At 46.9% G+C, this 15799-nt stretch overlaps 1 protein-coding gene across 1 annotated transcript in view; it reads left to right on the top strand.

Annotated features, from left to right (window-relative positions):
- Window positions 1–15799, top strand: part of PDCD10 (programmed cell death 10) — a 422401-nt gene that overhangs the window by 16106 nt on the left and 390496 nt on the right. The window contains exon 2 of the mRNA XM_044070001.1: window positions 4657–4774. Within this exon, the coding sequence (XP_043925936.1) occupies window positions 4753–4774 (22 nt within the window). The 5' untranslated portion in view covers window positions 4657–4752. The remainder of the gene's footprint in view (window positions 1–4656; window positions 4775–15799) is intronic.

The following is a 15799-nucleotide window of genomic DNA, read 5'->3' as shown; positions in this document are numbered from 1 at the left end:
CCGATCAGAGGGAGGCTGCAGCCGCAGGAATCCAGCAGCTGCTTGAAAAAAGGGCCATCCAACCCGTCCCCCAGACCAGCTCGGATTAGGGTTTTACTCCAGGTTCTTTCTGGTGCCAAAAAAGATGGAGGACCTGAGACCAATTCTAGACCTTTCCCTCTTGAACCTGTCGGTAACCAAGGAGAAATTCCGAATGGTCACACTTCAATCCATTCTCCCCCTGTTGCGGGAGAACGACTGGATGTGCTCAATAGACCTCAAGGATGCGTACTACCACATTTTAATGGACAGACGATCCAGGAGGTTTCTCCGCTTCCGGCTGGGAGCCAGCCACTATCAGTTCAGGGTCCTTCCCTTTGGCCTCACCACAGCCCCCAGGGTGTTCACCAAAGTTTTATCAGTGATAGCGGCTCACCTGAGACTCCAGGGAATGCAGGTCTTCCCGTACCTGAACGACTGGCTCCTGACCGCCCCAACAAGGCATCTACTCTGCTCAGCCAGAGATTTTTTTTCTCCGCCTAGCTCCCCAGTTAGGCATCACGATCAATATGGACAAATCCTCCCTTGCTCCGACACAAGTGATGGACTTCATAGGGGCCAGATTAGATACGAGAATTCTGCGAGCCTACCTCACTTCGGAATGACTACAGAATCTGAGATTACATGTGCGGGCCATCCTCCAATCAGAAGCTCCACCCGCGGAATTGGTCTTGAGGGCACTGGGCTCTATGGCAGCGGCAATAACACTCCTTCCATGCGCTCGCCTAAACATGAGGGTACTATAGTGGACCCTCCAAGTACAATGGTCCTTTCAGCTTCTTCCTCTCAATCACCCTATCTCTATCAGCAAGGCTTGCAGGAGGGCCCTGTTATGGTGGCTTCATTCCCCAGACCTCCATACAGGCCGCCCCTTCTGTGCTCCACCTCCTCTCGTCACGGTGACCACGGACGCTTCTTGCCTCGGGTGGGGGGGGGCATTGCTCAGGCAGAACAGTCCAAGGCATATGGAATGACACAGAGACCTCCCTGCATATCAATGTTCTGGAGATGAGGGCAGTGCTATTAGCGTTGCAAGCACTTCACAACCTTCTTCCTGTAGGAACTATTGCGATACAGACTGACAACGTCAGTTGTCTGGTATATCAACAAACAGGGGGGAACCAGGTCTTATCCTCTCTGCTGAGAGGCCATGAGGGTGTGGGAATGGGCGATCTCCACCAACTGCTTTCTGATCACAACACACATTCCGGGACGGTCCAACATTCTGGCGGACAAACTCAGACGCACTATTCTTTCCCCTTACAAGTGGTCTCTCAACTCCCGAGTAGAGAAGCAGATTTTTTTAAAATGGGGGCAACCCTGCCGCGATCTTTTTGCATCTCCCTTAAATACGAAATGCGACAGCTTCTTCGCGCTGATTCCCCCACCAGGGGAAACCCCGAGAGAGACACTCTAGTGCATGCTTGGCTGCCCGGTCTACTTTATGCCTATCCTCGTCTACCCCTGATGCTAAAGATATTACAGAAAGCCTCTCAGTTGGGGAGCAAAATGATCCTCATTGCTCCATTCTAGCCTCGACAAACTTGGTTCCCTTACCTGTAGTCTCACTTGGTGAATCCTCCTTGGATTCTGGATCCCAGCCCGGATCTAATATCCCACCCATCAGGCTTACCGACCCTGAACCTGGACAACATGAAGCTGACAGCTTGGCTGCTCCAGTTCCACTCTTAATTAGGACTCCCGGTATCTCTTCACCAGTCAAAGCCATCTTGGTGGCAGTGCATAAACCTTCCAACAGGAAAATTTACCGCAGTAAATGGAAGCGCTTCTCCGTCTGGGCGGAACATCATAATCTGGACCCCTTCACTGCTCCGCTAACGTCCGTTTTGGACTTCCTTACCGGGCTTTTTCAGCAAGGGGCTAGCTGTTCAACAGTCAAGGTACAATTGGCAGCCATCTCCCATTACCATGTAGGACACGAGACAGGTTCTTTGATGTCAGCTAAACTATGTAAAACCTTCCTCAAGGGTACTTTTCTGCTCAGGCCCCCTATCAAAGAAGCCGTACCCCCTTGGGACCTATCGCTAGTTCTTCAGGCCTTGACTGCTTCTCCTTTTGAACCAGCTGCCTCGGCTGATCTTAAATACCTGTCTTGGAAAACAACATTCCTGGTAGCCATCACTTCTGCGAAGAGAGGTTCGGAACTTCAAGCTCTTTCCGTAAAACCCCCTTACTTGGTTTTTCATCAGGATAGAGTGTACCTCAGGACCAATCCATCCTTCCTGCATAAGGTGGCCTCGGAAACCAATATCAATCAGTCCATTAACCTTCCTGTTTTCTTCACTAATTATCAAAATAAAGGAGAGTACAAGCTGCATTCTTTAGATGTGCACAGGCAGCTGCGTTTCTATATTCATAGGACTGCTGGTCACAGACAATCTGATCAACTGTTCATTTCCTTTGCCAAATTCAGTTTGGGTAAAGCCATTTCGAAGGTCACCTTATCACGCTGGATTTCCCAATGTATCCTTCTAGCTTATGAGGCTTCTGGGAGTCCCGCACCTCAAGGGGTTCGTGCACATTCCACTCGCTCCATATCTTCTTCTGCTGCATTCAGATCTAGAGTCCCTTTGGATGATATTTGCTCGGCAGCCACTTGGGCCTCATCTCATACCTTTATTAACCACTACAAACTGGATGTCATTTCCAGAGGGAGAGCATCCTTTGGCTCCGCAGTGCTCCGGAACATCCTTCCATGATGGCTGCCCAAGATTCAGGTAGCTGGGGACTCTGTCCCACAGGTTGCTGACAAATGAAGTCCCTACTCCAGATTAAGAAGTTATGTACTCGCCATAACGTTCCATCTGAGTAGGTGGCTTCATTTGTCTGCAACCATCCCCCCTCCTGCCCCCTGGCCTTCAGAAGAGTTAGTTTGGTGGTATTATCCTGCCTTTTCCTGTTGGGATACCTTTTTAGGTATATGTAGGAGGGCAAACGTGATCTGAGGTCATTTGGGGTTGGCAGGGGATTATGGGTGAGGGGAGGAGCTAGGAGCTCGGATCCATAGCTGTATAAATAGTTGCCGGCTCTGATCCGATATCGGATCCAAGACCCACAGGTTGCAGACAAATGAAGCCACCTACTCAGATGGAACGTTATGGTGAGTACATAACTTCTTATTCTGCTAAAACATTACATCATTTCACACTTTCCTGGTGTTCACAAGCTGACAGAAATTGCATTTACATTCTTTTACACTTAGAGCAATAAAGGACATTCCACATGTAAATTTTGGTCATTAACTTTAGCCTTAAAACAATAGGCAGGAAGCCTTCATCTAGCCCGGCTGGAGCCGAATTGTAAACATCAAAGGCAGTGATGAAATAATTTTAATTTCAAAGAGCCAACAAGAAATGCTTGACTTGGCTTTCTTTACAACAGAGGGCAATGTTGCCACATTGTTTTAAGTTCGACATTTCACAGCATATCCTTTCATTTAAGAAGACAATCTTGTATTTCAACATTCATATTTACAAATGATAGAATTATCTATAAAATTCTGTCTGGTTAGGCTGGCAGCCTTCACCCATCTCTACCAGTCTTCACAGAAGATATAAAAATTTAAGAGATCTACTTAATGTTAGAAATAGAAGGTCATTGAAAGAGCAAAGCGGTATGTTCAGGTGTGGGAAATGTAAAGTTTGTGTGAGGGTTAAAAATGTTTCCAGCACTAGAATTAATGGTGTCAAATATGTGGCAAAAGCTAGGTTTGAGTGTCAATCCTGTGGGGTGGTTTACATTGTGGGATGTGGATGTTTGCCCCTAGATGATATGTTGGTCAGACTAAGCAAAATGGTAAGATTCGCATTTTGGAACATTTGGGGGACATTAAGAACTCGAGATTAGATAGTCCCATTGCTGACCATTTTCATAAAATTCATGGGGGGGCAGGATGATTTGTTTGTGTGTTAAAGTCGTTACACCAAAGAGGAGGTAATTTTGTACAAAAACTGTTGGAAATGGAAAGTAGATTTATTCTAAATTTTGGTACACTTGTTCCTAAAGGTTTAAATTTGGAAATAATTTAAATGTGTAATTTAAATGTGTGATTTAAAATGATTTATTCTTGTATGTATTCTGATTGGTGACTGGGTAAACTGTTTCTTTAAAAAAGTTGTATAATTTATTATTTGATTGAATGTGTTAAGATTTGTATAATTTGTACTGCTGAGCGTTTTGAAATCATTCCTCTGAAGGCACTTTTAGCCGAGGTACCAGAACACACTAAATTTCTAGCAGTTCTACGACTCTGGTTTGTTTGCTTTCTATTCGATTCCTGTTTGTTTTTGCCATGGTTAAAAAAGGGTCATGTGACCAGCCCATCCACCCTGTAAACAAATAGTGAATAAATAAAATTGTTCGACTCCCCACCTCCCCAACAAGATCTCAACATTGTAGTTTGGGTCCCTGGCCTGTTCTATTTAGTATTCCACCAATTCTTGGTGAAGCCCCAGGACATGTAGGTATATATTTCAATCCAACATCCTTTGCCAAGTGTAGAGGGAAGAAGCTGATATAGCTCTGCTTGTCAGGATAACCAGAAATTGAAGACAGAAGAATAGCCTCATGACTATGTACTGTTTTTGATAATTACAGGCAGAAAAGGAAAATCCTGGTCTCACACAGGACATAATCGTGAAGATTTTAGAAAAGAAGTGTGTGGAAGCAGACTTCACAGAATCACTTCTACGAATGGCAGCTGACGATGTTGAAGGTAAATACTGTGAATTTTCAGTATGATTTAAATCTAATAATGACAATTATTCTGCCTTCTAGATGAAAGGTACAAAGTTGAGATGCCAAAATTTGTGTTATGCGCATACACTAAACTAGATAAACTTTGATTGGAAAGCAGGATTAGCTGATCAGATGAGGTTTGAAATCTCTGAGCTACTAGGCGGTGGACACGACAGCTTAGATTTAAATGACGATGGGCTTGATGGTCTGTTTTGGTGTTACCAAACAACAGGAGTTAAGTAAGGAACTAGGCAAACATTGTGAAGAAGTTACAGGTGTGGGTTTAAGTGGGATCTGATATTTCATCTCCATCACGTCTAGAATTAACACCAGTAGGTACTTAACTCAACTCATTAAGCATTCCAAGGCTACCTTTAAGTGCCAAATGTACCTCTTTGCATATTTTTTCAGCTGTGCATTGAAATTGGTAGCTCATGTGAGCAACCCTGTGCTACTTTGGTAGAGACAGCGAGTTTCAACAGCGGTGGCAGTGTTCCTTTCCAAATTGTTTGTCTTTGTACAAGTTAAAAATCTGGCTTGTTGATGGTTGGATACCAGTTTTCTTTCTCAAAGTTGTTGGCAGCTTTCTCCCCGCCCCCACCCCCTGCTTGCTTGGACACCATTTTTGTATGCTTAGAAAAGTATGAATTTGATTACTTAATGCTTTACTCCCAGTTTGCTAGATTGCTTGCATTTTGATGATTACTTCTTTTGTTTGTAGCTATTGATAAAGTCGAAGTCTCACTCTCTTAGCCACTGTGTCTGAGTTTGGCTCTTACCTGTCTACATCTAAGGTTTCTCCTTCCAAGAGAAAAATACCTGCTGCCAAGGATGCCTCTACACCTTCTACTAGGCCCAAAGTATTTATTCACCACTAATGCTTTTGAGGGCATTGTTTTAAATGTTTTCACTTCTAGAGTCTGCCACACATGCTTCTGATGTAGCACCTCTCAAAAGAGCTTCCCCTTTTTCATTGATTGTGAGTGTGTTGCCTCTATCATTTCAGAGCCGGAGCTGTTTATGCCCATATTCTCTCGCCCTGCTTGTAAGTTTCTCTCTTTTCCAGTTCAACTGGACTGCACTAAAATATGGAAGCTATTTTTTTTAAAGATGCAGCAGGTTTTGTAGCATGTGGATTCCCCCACTAACATGTAGAGATCTAGAGCACCATCTTTGCCAGAGTTCCCTTACCTGGCTCTTGGCAGTTTGTCTCTGGACTTCTTTTCAGCTGTAGTACCACATGATCATTGTGTAGTCCATCACAGTTGGTGTCTACATTGATGCCTCCTCAGGGTTGATACCTGTGGTCTCAATTGCCCCAAGTCTGACATCAACCTCATTTGGAGTCTTTTCCCATATTGGCATCGGGGATGGATGTTTGACTCTACTCCATTCCCCATTGTCTCAGGGCCAGGAATTCCATCCCCAAACACTGCCTTTCACCACTTGATATTGGCAGCTCTTACCTTAACCAAGGTGTCCGTGTCTCCCTTTACTTTGTGGGCCAGGCTGACTCTTTCATCTTATGTTGTGCCTGTTTTATTAGTCTGTGTGCTAGGGTCAACTTCTTGTGGTTTTGGACCCTTTAGATTGGTGTTGCCTGTGATACTGATATTCCTACGTGAGCCCCTCTCCCCCTTAGCAGTCCAGACAGTTCCTAACTTAGGATACTTGTATGCTATTTCTGCATTGCCTTCCCTCTCAGCCCAGGGCAGACGTATTGGGAGTCTGCAAACACAATGCCAGTGTTCTGTCCCACATGCAGTTTTTCACTTCCTTGGCCTTTTGACATCCAAGCATGGGACATAAGGCTACATGTAAGAGGAAGCACATAGACTCTCCAGAGGAGTCTCCCACCCTGTATATGGATGAAGACCTTCCCAAATCTGGGATTATCAGACTGTAAGATCTTAAAGTGCATGAAAATCAAAGCAAAGTGACCGTAGGACATTCTTTTTGAGGGTGACCGCATCTTAGTTGACGTTTTCCTTTCGGGGGATGCTGATGGAATGGTCAGATTATTTATAGGTAAATGTCTGGAATAATACCATGGTAGCACCTTCTCTACCTAAATGTGCAGAAAAAAAGTTTGTCTCTATCCCACAGCTGTTCAAGCTGTTTGCAGAACCCAGTGGTGAACTGTATTATAGTTGCTGCTGCATGTAAGAAGGCCTCAGAACCACAGTCCAAGGTCATTTATCCCCCAGATAAGTAGTCACATCTCTTGAGAAAGTTAGGAAAGTTTGTATGATCTGAAGTAGGTCTGCAACCTGTGGGTTATGGATCTGTATCCGATCCGAGCCGGCAACGTTTGCTAGCATCAGCTCCGAGCTCCAAACTCCTCCCCTTACTCATAATACACTTCCACTGCCTTCCATCCCCAGATCTCATTTGCTGTGATTTCCTTCACATCGTGTCTTCTGAGCTCCAACAAGCAGTGGGTTTTAAAACTTTTTGTGAGTAGTTACATTTTCTATATTTCTTCAGATTAATGTTAGTATAGGTCCTCTTTCTCCTCCTCTCACTTGGTGCTTCGAGTGTAGTGGTTTTTAGGTAGTTAGAGTAGTTTGTTCAGTGTTGTAGGTAGTAGCTCCCCACCCCTCAGTGTTCTCTGTAGCGAGTGTGGTGAGTGGGTGTGTGTGTTTATTATTTAGAAGAAAAAAACAGGCAAGATCTTTCTAAGGCTATCTTTCTGTTATTTGGATGGCTGAAAAGCTTGTTTTCAAGCACTGCACAGTGTGGCTATAAGCTATCCCCTGCGGATGGCCACACTGTGTGTTTTATACTTAGGTGTGGCCCACCTGTGTGTGGGTTGTAATGTTTGTGCGGGCTTCAACCCCCATGCCTTAAAGGATATGAAAGCAAAGTTGGCCCTCAAAGGTGGTCTTCCTCCTTCTGACTCTTTCCTCATCTTCGGCTTCAGTCACAGTGGCTGTTGTGGCCGCCTCTCCCTCCTCTCTTCCTCTGGCTTCAACTCCCTCCCAGGCTGGGACTCAAACTCCTGTACTAAAGCCTGTGGTAGCAGAGCATAAGAGAGGTAGAGAAAGGGAGAGAGTCGAACACTAGGGAAAAGAGGAAGAGGTCCCCGGACTTCGCTTCTCCAAGTAAGTCAGCACGGACCCAGGACTCCCCTCTGCTCCAATCTCCGAGGTTCTCCCTGGAGCCAGAGGGAACACGTCCAGTCTCTCGGGCCTCGGTGCCCCGACCTGCTAGGTCAGAGTCTGTGGCCTTGTTATGGTCAACCTGCTCCTTGTCGGATATGGATCTGGATAAGATGAGGAGGCACTTTATCAGTACACAGATCCAGATGGGGGTCTTGTCAGCCCCCCTCCCTCTGGAGGGGGGATCTCGCTTCCTTTCTTTCGACCCATTTCTCCTTCTCTGATCCGACCTTCGGCTTCGGAGTACTGGGATCCGAGGTTGGCTTTAGTCAGGGGGTCGGCTCCAGCATTTGCTTCCTCGACGCCAACAGCTGCCTGGAGCATTTTGGATCCAACCAGCTTGGATCCGAGCCACTCTAGGAGCTGGAGCTTGGGTGTCTGATCCGTGGCAGTGGAACCTTTTTCATCGGCTCAGACTTTGTCGGGCCAGGTTCCCTCCCTCGGAGCTCCGACCACCTCGGGCCCGGCTCCGATTCTCACGTCATACCCGAGGAGACCGACCTTATTGGTTTCTCAGGAGCTTTGCTCTCCATTGACGTTCGATGTGATAGAAATGGTTCTCTCTGTCAGATCGAGACCCCTGACCGCCCCCTCGGACTCCTCCCAGACCCCCTTGGCTCTGTCTATGGTCCCCATTGTCTTACCAGAGAGACAGCCCACGCTGTAAGAGCCCCAGACTGTTCCCCCCCGAAGAACAAATGGCTTGCAAGCACCCTCTGGAGAGCCCCACTGGAGATGTGCCTCGCAAGCATACGTGCAAGAGGAGGCACTTGGACTCCCCTGAGTCCCTCACTGAGGACATGGACTTAGATGATGGAGAGGGTTCCCCAAGGTCACCTCCCGAGGATGTCTCCTTTGGAGACATCATGGAGATCCTGCACCAGCGGGGAGGTTGGTCTGCCCCCAAACCTTATTCTGATGAGTCTGTGTTCCTGGAGGCTTTCGGCACGGGCCTGTCTACTTCCTGGGTGGCCCCTCCCGTGGATCCTTTGGTGGCTTTGGTCACCTTGCGGGCATGGAAGGAACCAGACACCATGGAGCCTATCCCAAAGTGACCCGATAAAATCCTCAGCCCCCGATTTGATAGGCCATCTTGGAATAAGGGCTCCCCTGTGGACGCCATGGTGGTGGCAGCAGTCACTAAGAAGGAACTTGCCCAGGAGAGTTCCTCAGTCCACCCTCCTGACCGAGAGTCGTGGATGATGGACTACCTAGGGAAGCGGGTGTACGCTTCAGCTACCTTTTCGATCAGGGAGCTGAATTATTTGGCCCATGTCACTAGATTCCAACGCGACTTAGTAAAGGAGCTGGAGCAGTCCCCCCCCCCCCCCAAGTCCATGTCGCAGGAGGACAAGGCTTCATTCTCAGCGAGGATGGCTACATTAAAAGTGGTGCTTAACACATCCATGCAACTCCTCTCCCATGCTACGGAAGGAGCGGCTAGTGCAGCTGGGGCTGGCGTGTCCATGAGGTGTAATGCCTGGCTCAGGTTGTCAATTTTCCGAACCCTTCAGGGTGTCCTTTGCCAATGCCCCTTATGACTGCTCGACACTCTTCAGTAAGCCGTCAAGGAGATATTAGTCCAGAGTGAGAAGGACAAGAAGACATCTAACCCTCAAAGGGCCTTTTTCTAGGAACCAGAGAAGGCAAAAGATGTTGTTCCAGAAGTCACAGTATTCTCGGGACACTCAGGGCTCTTCTTCCCCCAGATGCAGAGGGGAACAGAATGGACACTGGCCCAGAAGCAGAGGGGGTCTACGCAACTTCAGGTCTCAAGAACCTTTCTCAGACAGACCCGGGCAACAACCCTGAGGGGTTGCCCAACTGCTCTACTCTGGAGGCAGTCTGGGGACGATTGTCCTTGCACCTTGCGGCATGGGAGTCCATAACAGACCACTGGGTGCTTCAAATCATATCCAGCGGATACTCTATCCCCTTTGTGTGTTCCCCCATATCTTCCAGACACCTCCCGGACGTACCACCCACGCAAAGGGAGGCAGCAGCACAAGAAATTTCCAAGCTGCTAGTAAAACGAGCCATCGAAACCGTCCCCCCAGATCAGTCCGGATCGGGCTTCTACTCCAGGTTCTTTTTGGTGCCAAAGAAAACTGGGGACTTGAGGCCCCTTCTGGACCTCTCTACCCTGCACCTGTCAGTTGCCAAAGAGAAGATGTCCTTCAAGGATGTATCTGCAGTCATCACATATGGGTTGTCCTGCCTCAGGCAGCCCTTTGTCGGCCGGATTCCAAAGTCTGGGTCCGGCGTCGGCTGATGTCGCCCTTTCCCCGACGTTACAACACCTGGGGTATAAAAGCGTCAGCCGACGCTATCTTCCCCAGTCTTTCTTGCCGTGTGGTGCCCGAAGCAGAAGCAGTTGGCAAGTGCCGGTCGGCCAGCTCCTGTAATTTCGCTATCCGAAGACTTCAAAAGCTAAGTACCCCGTTGGGGACTCTTTCTTGCCTCAGCCGATGTCAGAAAAAGTTAATAATTGTTTAACTTGTGGGAAACAAATACCTGATAAGGATTTCCACTCTTATTGTCTTCCTTGCTTAGGCCCAGACCACAACGTCTCGGCCTGCTCTGCCTGCGCTTCCTTCAACCGACGCACTCTTAGACGTCGGTCGGAGTTCGCAGAAGAGTTTTTGGGGATAGTTTTTCTTACAAAATGCCGTCTGAAACCCCGACATCACATTTAATTAAGAAACGGAAAGACAAGGACCGACACACGCGGACCGCGGTTTCGGCTGAAACCACGGCTAGGCCTACCGCGAGTGTCTCGGTCTCTGCTGATACCGAGTCCTTGGTACTTCCAAACCCTGAAATAATACAACCGACAGCCTCGGTCCCGGAGGCTCCTACCGAGTCGGTTACAGAATTGCCTTCCGAAACTGGTGTATTGGAATCTTCCGACACCATACCTTTAGATGAAGCTACACCTGCACGTGGTGCAGCCAGGCCTCCTGCATCCATGTCTATTAAGGCCTTCACCAGGGCTAAAGCTGCAAAACACACTAAAGCCATGCCTCCCAGAGTTATTCCTCAGGGACCTTCTTCCATTTCACAGATTTTAACTTTAGCAGAGGATCTGATCTCCTTAATTAGGGGCTCTCAGCCTCATCCGGACAGGGGCTCCCAACCCCCTCTAGACAAAAGGCCCAGGATGGATCCCCCTGATCCCCTTTCCTCAGAGGAGGCCTCTGTTGGCTCGGATTACTCAGACTACGAGGAGGAGGCTTATTCGGCCTACGAGGATTCGGATGCAGAGGAATCTATTCCCTCAGCCTCCCCTCCTGAAGAGCTTTCCTTTGGGGAGACCCTTCACACTATGAGAGAGCATTTCAAATGGCAGGGCCAGGAATATTCTGATTCCAGGAAAAGACTAAGAACTTTTCTTCATTTACCTCAGCATAGACCTTTGGCTATTCCTCCTGTTTTAAATGTGATTGATGATGTATATTCTGACTCTAGTATGACCCCTGACACTCTTCCTCCGGCCCTTGTTAAGCCTGATAGGTATTACAGGGTCCCGGACACACACAATTTTCTTTATAAGGCCCACTCTGCTGACCCTGAAACTATTTCACAGGGCCCTAAAGGGGTTGCAGCTGTTGCTACTAAGAACCCTCTCCCCTCTGCAAAGGAGTCCAGGGCATTAGAGAGATGGTGTAAAAAAGTGTATACTTCTGCCACTCTTGCTATGAGGGCATTAAATTGTCAATTTCACATGATACAGTATCAAGAGTATTTGTTAGAAGAAATGCATAAGAAATTGCCTTCTTCTGAACCCCTGGACCGTAAATCCCTCCAGGATCTGGTACATAATTCCCAGCAGGTTAGCAACCATTTCTTGCAGTGTGGTTATGATGCATTGGAAGCTTCATGTAGGTCAGCAATGACAGGTGATGTCATACGCAGGCATGCTTGGCTGAAGGAACAATCCCTGCCAGAACATGTTAAAGCTAAGCTTTTGGATGCTCCACTGGAAAAACAAAAGTTATTTGGTTCCACTGCTCAAGACGTCCTAAATAAATTTGAGGAAAAGGCAAAATCTGTACAAACAGTTAAGGATTTTCTTCAAGTCCAACCGCCTGGATTCAGCAGAAACTGGCCTTCCAAGAATTGGTCCTTTCCGGACACAGAAAGGTTTCAAAGGGGCAGAAACAGGTGTGCCAGAGGTATAGGCCAAGCTAGGGGCTCCTACAGAGGCAGTCAATGGCAATCTCTACTACAGACGGGCAGTTCAGGATCTGCAACTGCTGCACAAGGACAAACTCAATGACTCTGCTTTGACTCCGCCAACCAGGGCTCAATTAGAAGCACCTTTGGGCGGAAAGCTTTCTTTATTCTCAAGAAATTGGCACAACATTACAACAGACAAATGGACACTCCAAATAATAGACAACAGATACAGGTTCCATTTCCACACATTGCCAAAAAGAAGAGGCATACCAGGTCTGCCACCGAATCAAAGGACAGAGGCTTTGAAACAAATCTTAAACTTACTACAAATGAAAGCCATAGAAAAAGTTCCTATTTCAGAACAAGGCCAAGGATTTTACTCCAGACTATTCCTTGTTCCAAGAAAAGAGCATCAATGGAGGCCTATTCTAGACTTGTCCGTACTGAATACTTATCTCATTGTGCCAAAATTCAAAATGCTGACTCTACAGCAACTCCTTCCCATGTTGGGCAAGGGGTCTTGGCTGGTTACTCTAGACCTCAAGGAGGCATACCTGCATGTCCCTATCAGACAAAGTTGCAGAAGATACTTCAGATTTCTTGCAGGGTCAGAGCATTATCAATTCTCAGCATTGCCCTTTGGCTTATCTACTGCGCCCAGAGTATTCACGAAATGCCTGGCATCAGTAATAGCACGCTGCAGACTCCAGGGGATTCAAATCTACCCATATCTGGACGACTGCCTTATACAAGCGGACAACCAACAAACTCTGATAAAGGACTTAAATTATGCCATCAATCTTCTACAGGCCTTGGGATATACAGTCAACATGCACAAATCAAGACTTGTTCCATCCCAAAGAATAACCATTTTGGGTGCGGATCTAGATACAACCACCCAAATGGCTTATCTCACAGAAGAAAAACAAAATCAACTACCGGATTACTTCCAGAATCTGACAAGACAAACTCAGCTGACTGCAAGGAAAATCCTGCAGGCCCTGGGTTACATGGCATCCTGTATCCTTCTGATTCCACAAGCAAGGCTACATATGAGAAAGCTACAGTGGTACCTAAGGAGTTTATGGACTCAGCACAGTCACAGTTTGGAAACTCTAATCCCACTCATTCCATGCCTTCACAAGGAATTTCTGTGGTGGGCTCAGGCCAGCCAGACCAACAGAGGGCTGCCCTTCACAAAGCCAAAAACCTCCCAAACTATTACAACAGACGCTTCAGACCTAGGTTGGGGGGCACACATGGGGGGCAGAGGTATCCAAGGACAGTGGTCACGAAAGGAGCTACGCATGCACATAAATCAAAAAGAAATGCTAGCAGTGATGCATGCAATCGAGGCCTTCAAACTCTTTCTACATCAAGGCCATCTACTAATAAGGACAGACAACACCACAGTTATGTGGTACATAAACAAGCAAGGAGGTACCCATTCTTACCCTCTGTGCAGACTGGCAATGAATCTATGGGATCTTTCCTTGAAACTCGATATACAGCTACAGGCTCAGTTTGTGCCAGGGAAGGACAATACACTGGCGGACAGCTTAAGCAGAAATATCATGGATGCTCACGAGTGGGTGCTGCACCCAGACATTTTCCAAAAAATAACACAATCTTGGGGGAGCCCGGACATAGATCTATTTGCATCCCCCCACAATCATCAACTAAAGAAATTCTGCTCAAGGACATACCGCCCACAAGCGTGGAAAGTGGACGCTCTCTCTTTCAGCTGGAGAAATCTGACAGTGTATGCATTTCCTCCTATTCCATTAATGCCCAAGGTGTTACTGAAGATCAGGGCAGAACAGCCAAAAGTGAGCCTGATAGCTCCGGACTGGCCAAGACAGCACTGGTACCCACTGCTAAGGAGCATGTCACGTACGAAGCCATGGCCCCTACCTCTATGGCCACTTCTACTGACACAACACGGATACAAAACTCTTCACTCCAACCTGAAAACATTGCAACTAACAGCGTGGAGAATACCTTGACTCCTCCTCAGGATAAGCTATCCCAGAGAGTAAAGAATATTATTCTGGAAGCTCGCCGCCCTTCCACAAGGAAGACATACTCAGCAAAATGGAAAAGATTTCTCATCTGGAACACCACAAAGGGCCTAGATGCGACAATGATGAACATGCCACATATCCTGGAATATCTGGCAGAAATGTTCCACAATGGACTGCCTTACTCTTCTATTAAGATTCATGCTTCAGCAATTTCAGCTGAGTACAATACTGATCCTCCTGTTTTTTCTCATCCTCTCCTAAGACAGTTTCTAAGAGTGATCAAAAACATCAAGCCTCCTAGGAAACCACCTCTACCTGCTTGGGACCTTAACTACGTGTTGGAAAAACTAACATTGCCTCCATTCGAACCAGCAGCATCTGCAGATCTACAGTATCTCTCATGGAAGACTGCTTGCCTTCTGGCAATAACCTCAGCAAGAAGAGTTTCGGAATTGCAGGCCCTGATGGCAGTTCAGCCATTTATTATTTTCCATCAGGATAGAGTTTCATTAAGAACTAATCCTACTTTTATGTCAAAGGTGGTATCCAGGGTTTCATTGAATCAAGCTATTCACTTGCCTACCTTCTTCCCAAATCCACAAAACAAAGGGGAGAAACTGCTGCACACCCTGGACATTCACAGACAGTTGCGCTACTACTTGGACAGAACTAAAGGTTTCAGAAAAACTGACCAGCTGCTGGTAGCATATGCTGCTGGTACTCAAGGAAAAGCAATTTCCAAACAGACAATTTCAAAATGGATAGGAAATTGCATCCGCTTTTGTTTTTCATTTCATGGAAAGACTGTACCAGCTAACATCAGACCTCACTCTACGAGAGCCACAGCCACCTCCACAGCCTTCTTAAGAGGGGTGGCTACAAAAGACATTTTAGAAGCTGCCACATGGAGCTCCGTGCATACATTTGCCAAGCATTACAATTTACTTCTATACTCCAGATCCAGAGCAGGCTTTGCTACGGATCCAGAGCAGGCTTTGCTACGGCTGTCCTGCAGGGTATCTTAGCTACACCATCCTTTTCCTAGTACCTCCACCCCCAGATTGGCTATGGTATTCTACCCATATGTGATGACTGCAGATGCATCCTTGAAGGACATAGTACAGTTTTGTACCTACCATAAATGTAGATGTCCGATAGGTATGCATCTGCAGTCAGGTTTTCCCTCCCTCCTTCCCCTCTGTAGTATTCCTAGGGTGCTTACCTCTCTATTAGCTAGCTGGGGGATCTATTATGGTGTATTTGTTTTATACATACATATATATATATATATATATATATATATATATATATTTGCAAATGTTTGGATTTTTTATTGCATTTTTCCAAATTTAGCCTTCCTAGAGGGCACCTCTGGCATCTGGGGCAAGAAAAACTGAGGAAGATGGCGTCGGCTGACGCTTTTATACCCCAGGCGTTGTGACGTCGGGGAAAGGGCGACATCAGCCGACGCCAGACCCAGACTTTGGAATCCGGCTGACCGAAGGGCTGCCTGGGGCAGGACAACCCATATGTGATGACTGCAGATGCACACCTATCGGACATCTACATTTATGGTAGGTACAAAACTGTACTTTCCGGATGGTCACGTTACAGTCAATCATGCCGTGCCTGCAACAG

The sequence above is a fragment of the Protopterus annectens genome, chromosome 4.part1 (genome assembly GCF_019279795.1).
Source record: "Protopterus annectens isolate FY-2018-M chromosome 4.part1, PAN1.0, whole genome shotgun sequence".
Classification (NCBI taxonomy): Eukaryota; Metazoa; Chordata; order Ceratodontiformes; family Protopteridae; genus Protopterus; species Protopterus annectens.
This window is presented reverse-complemented; position numbering and strand designations above follow the sequence as displayed.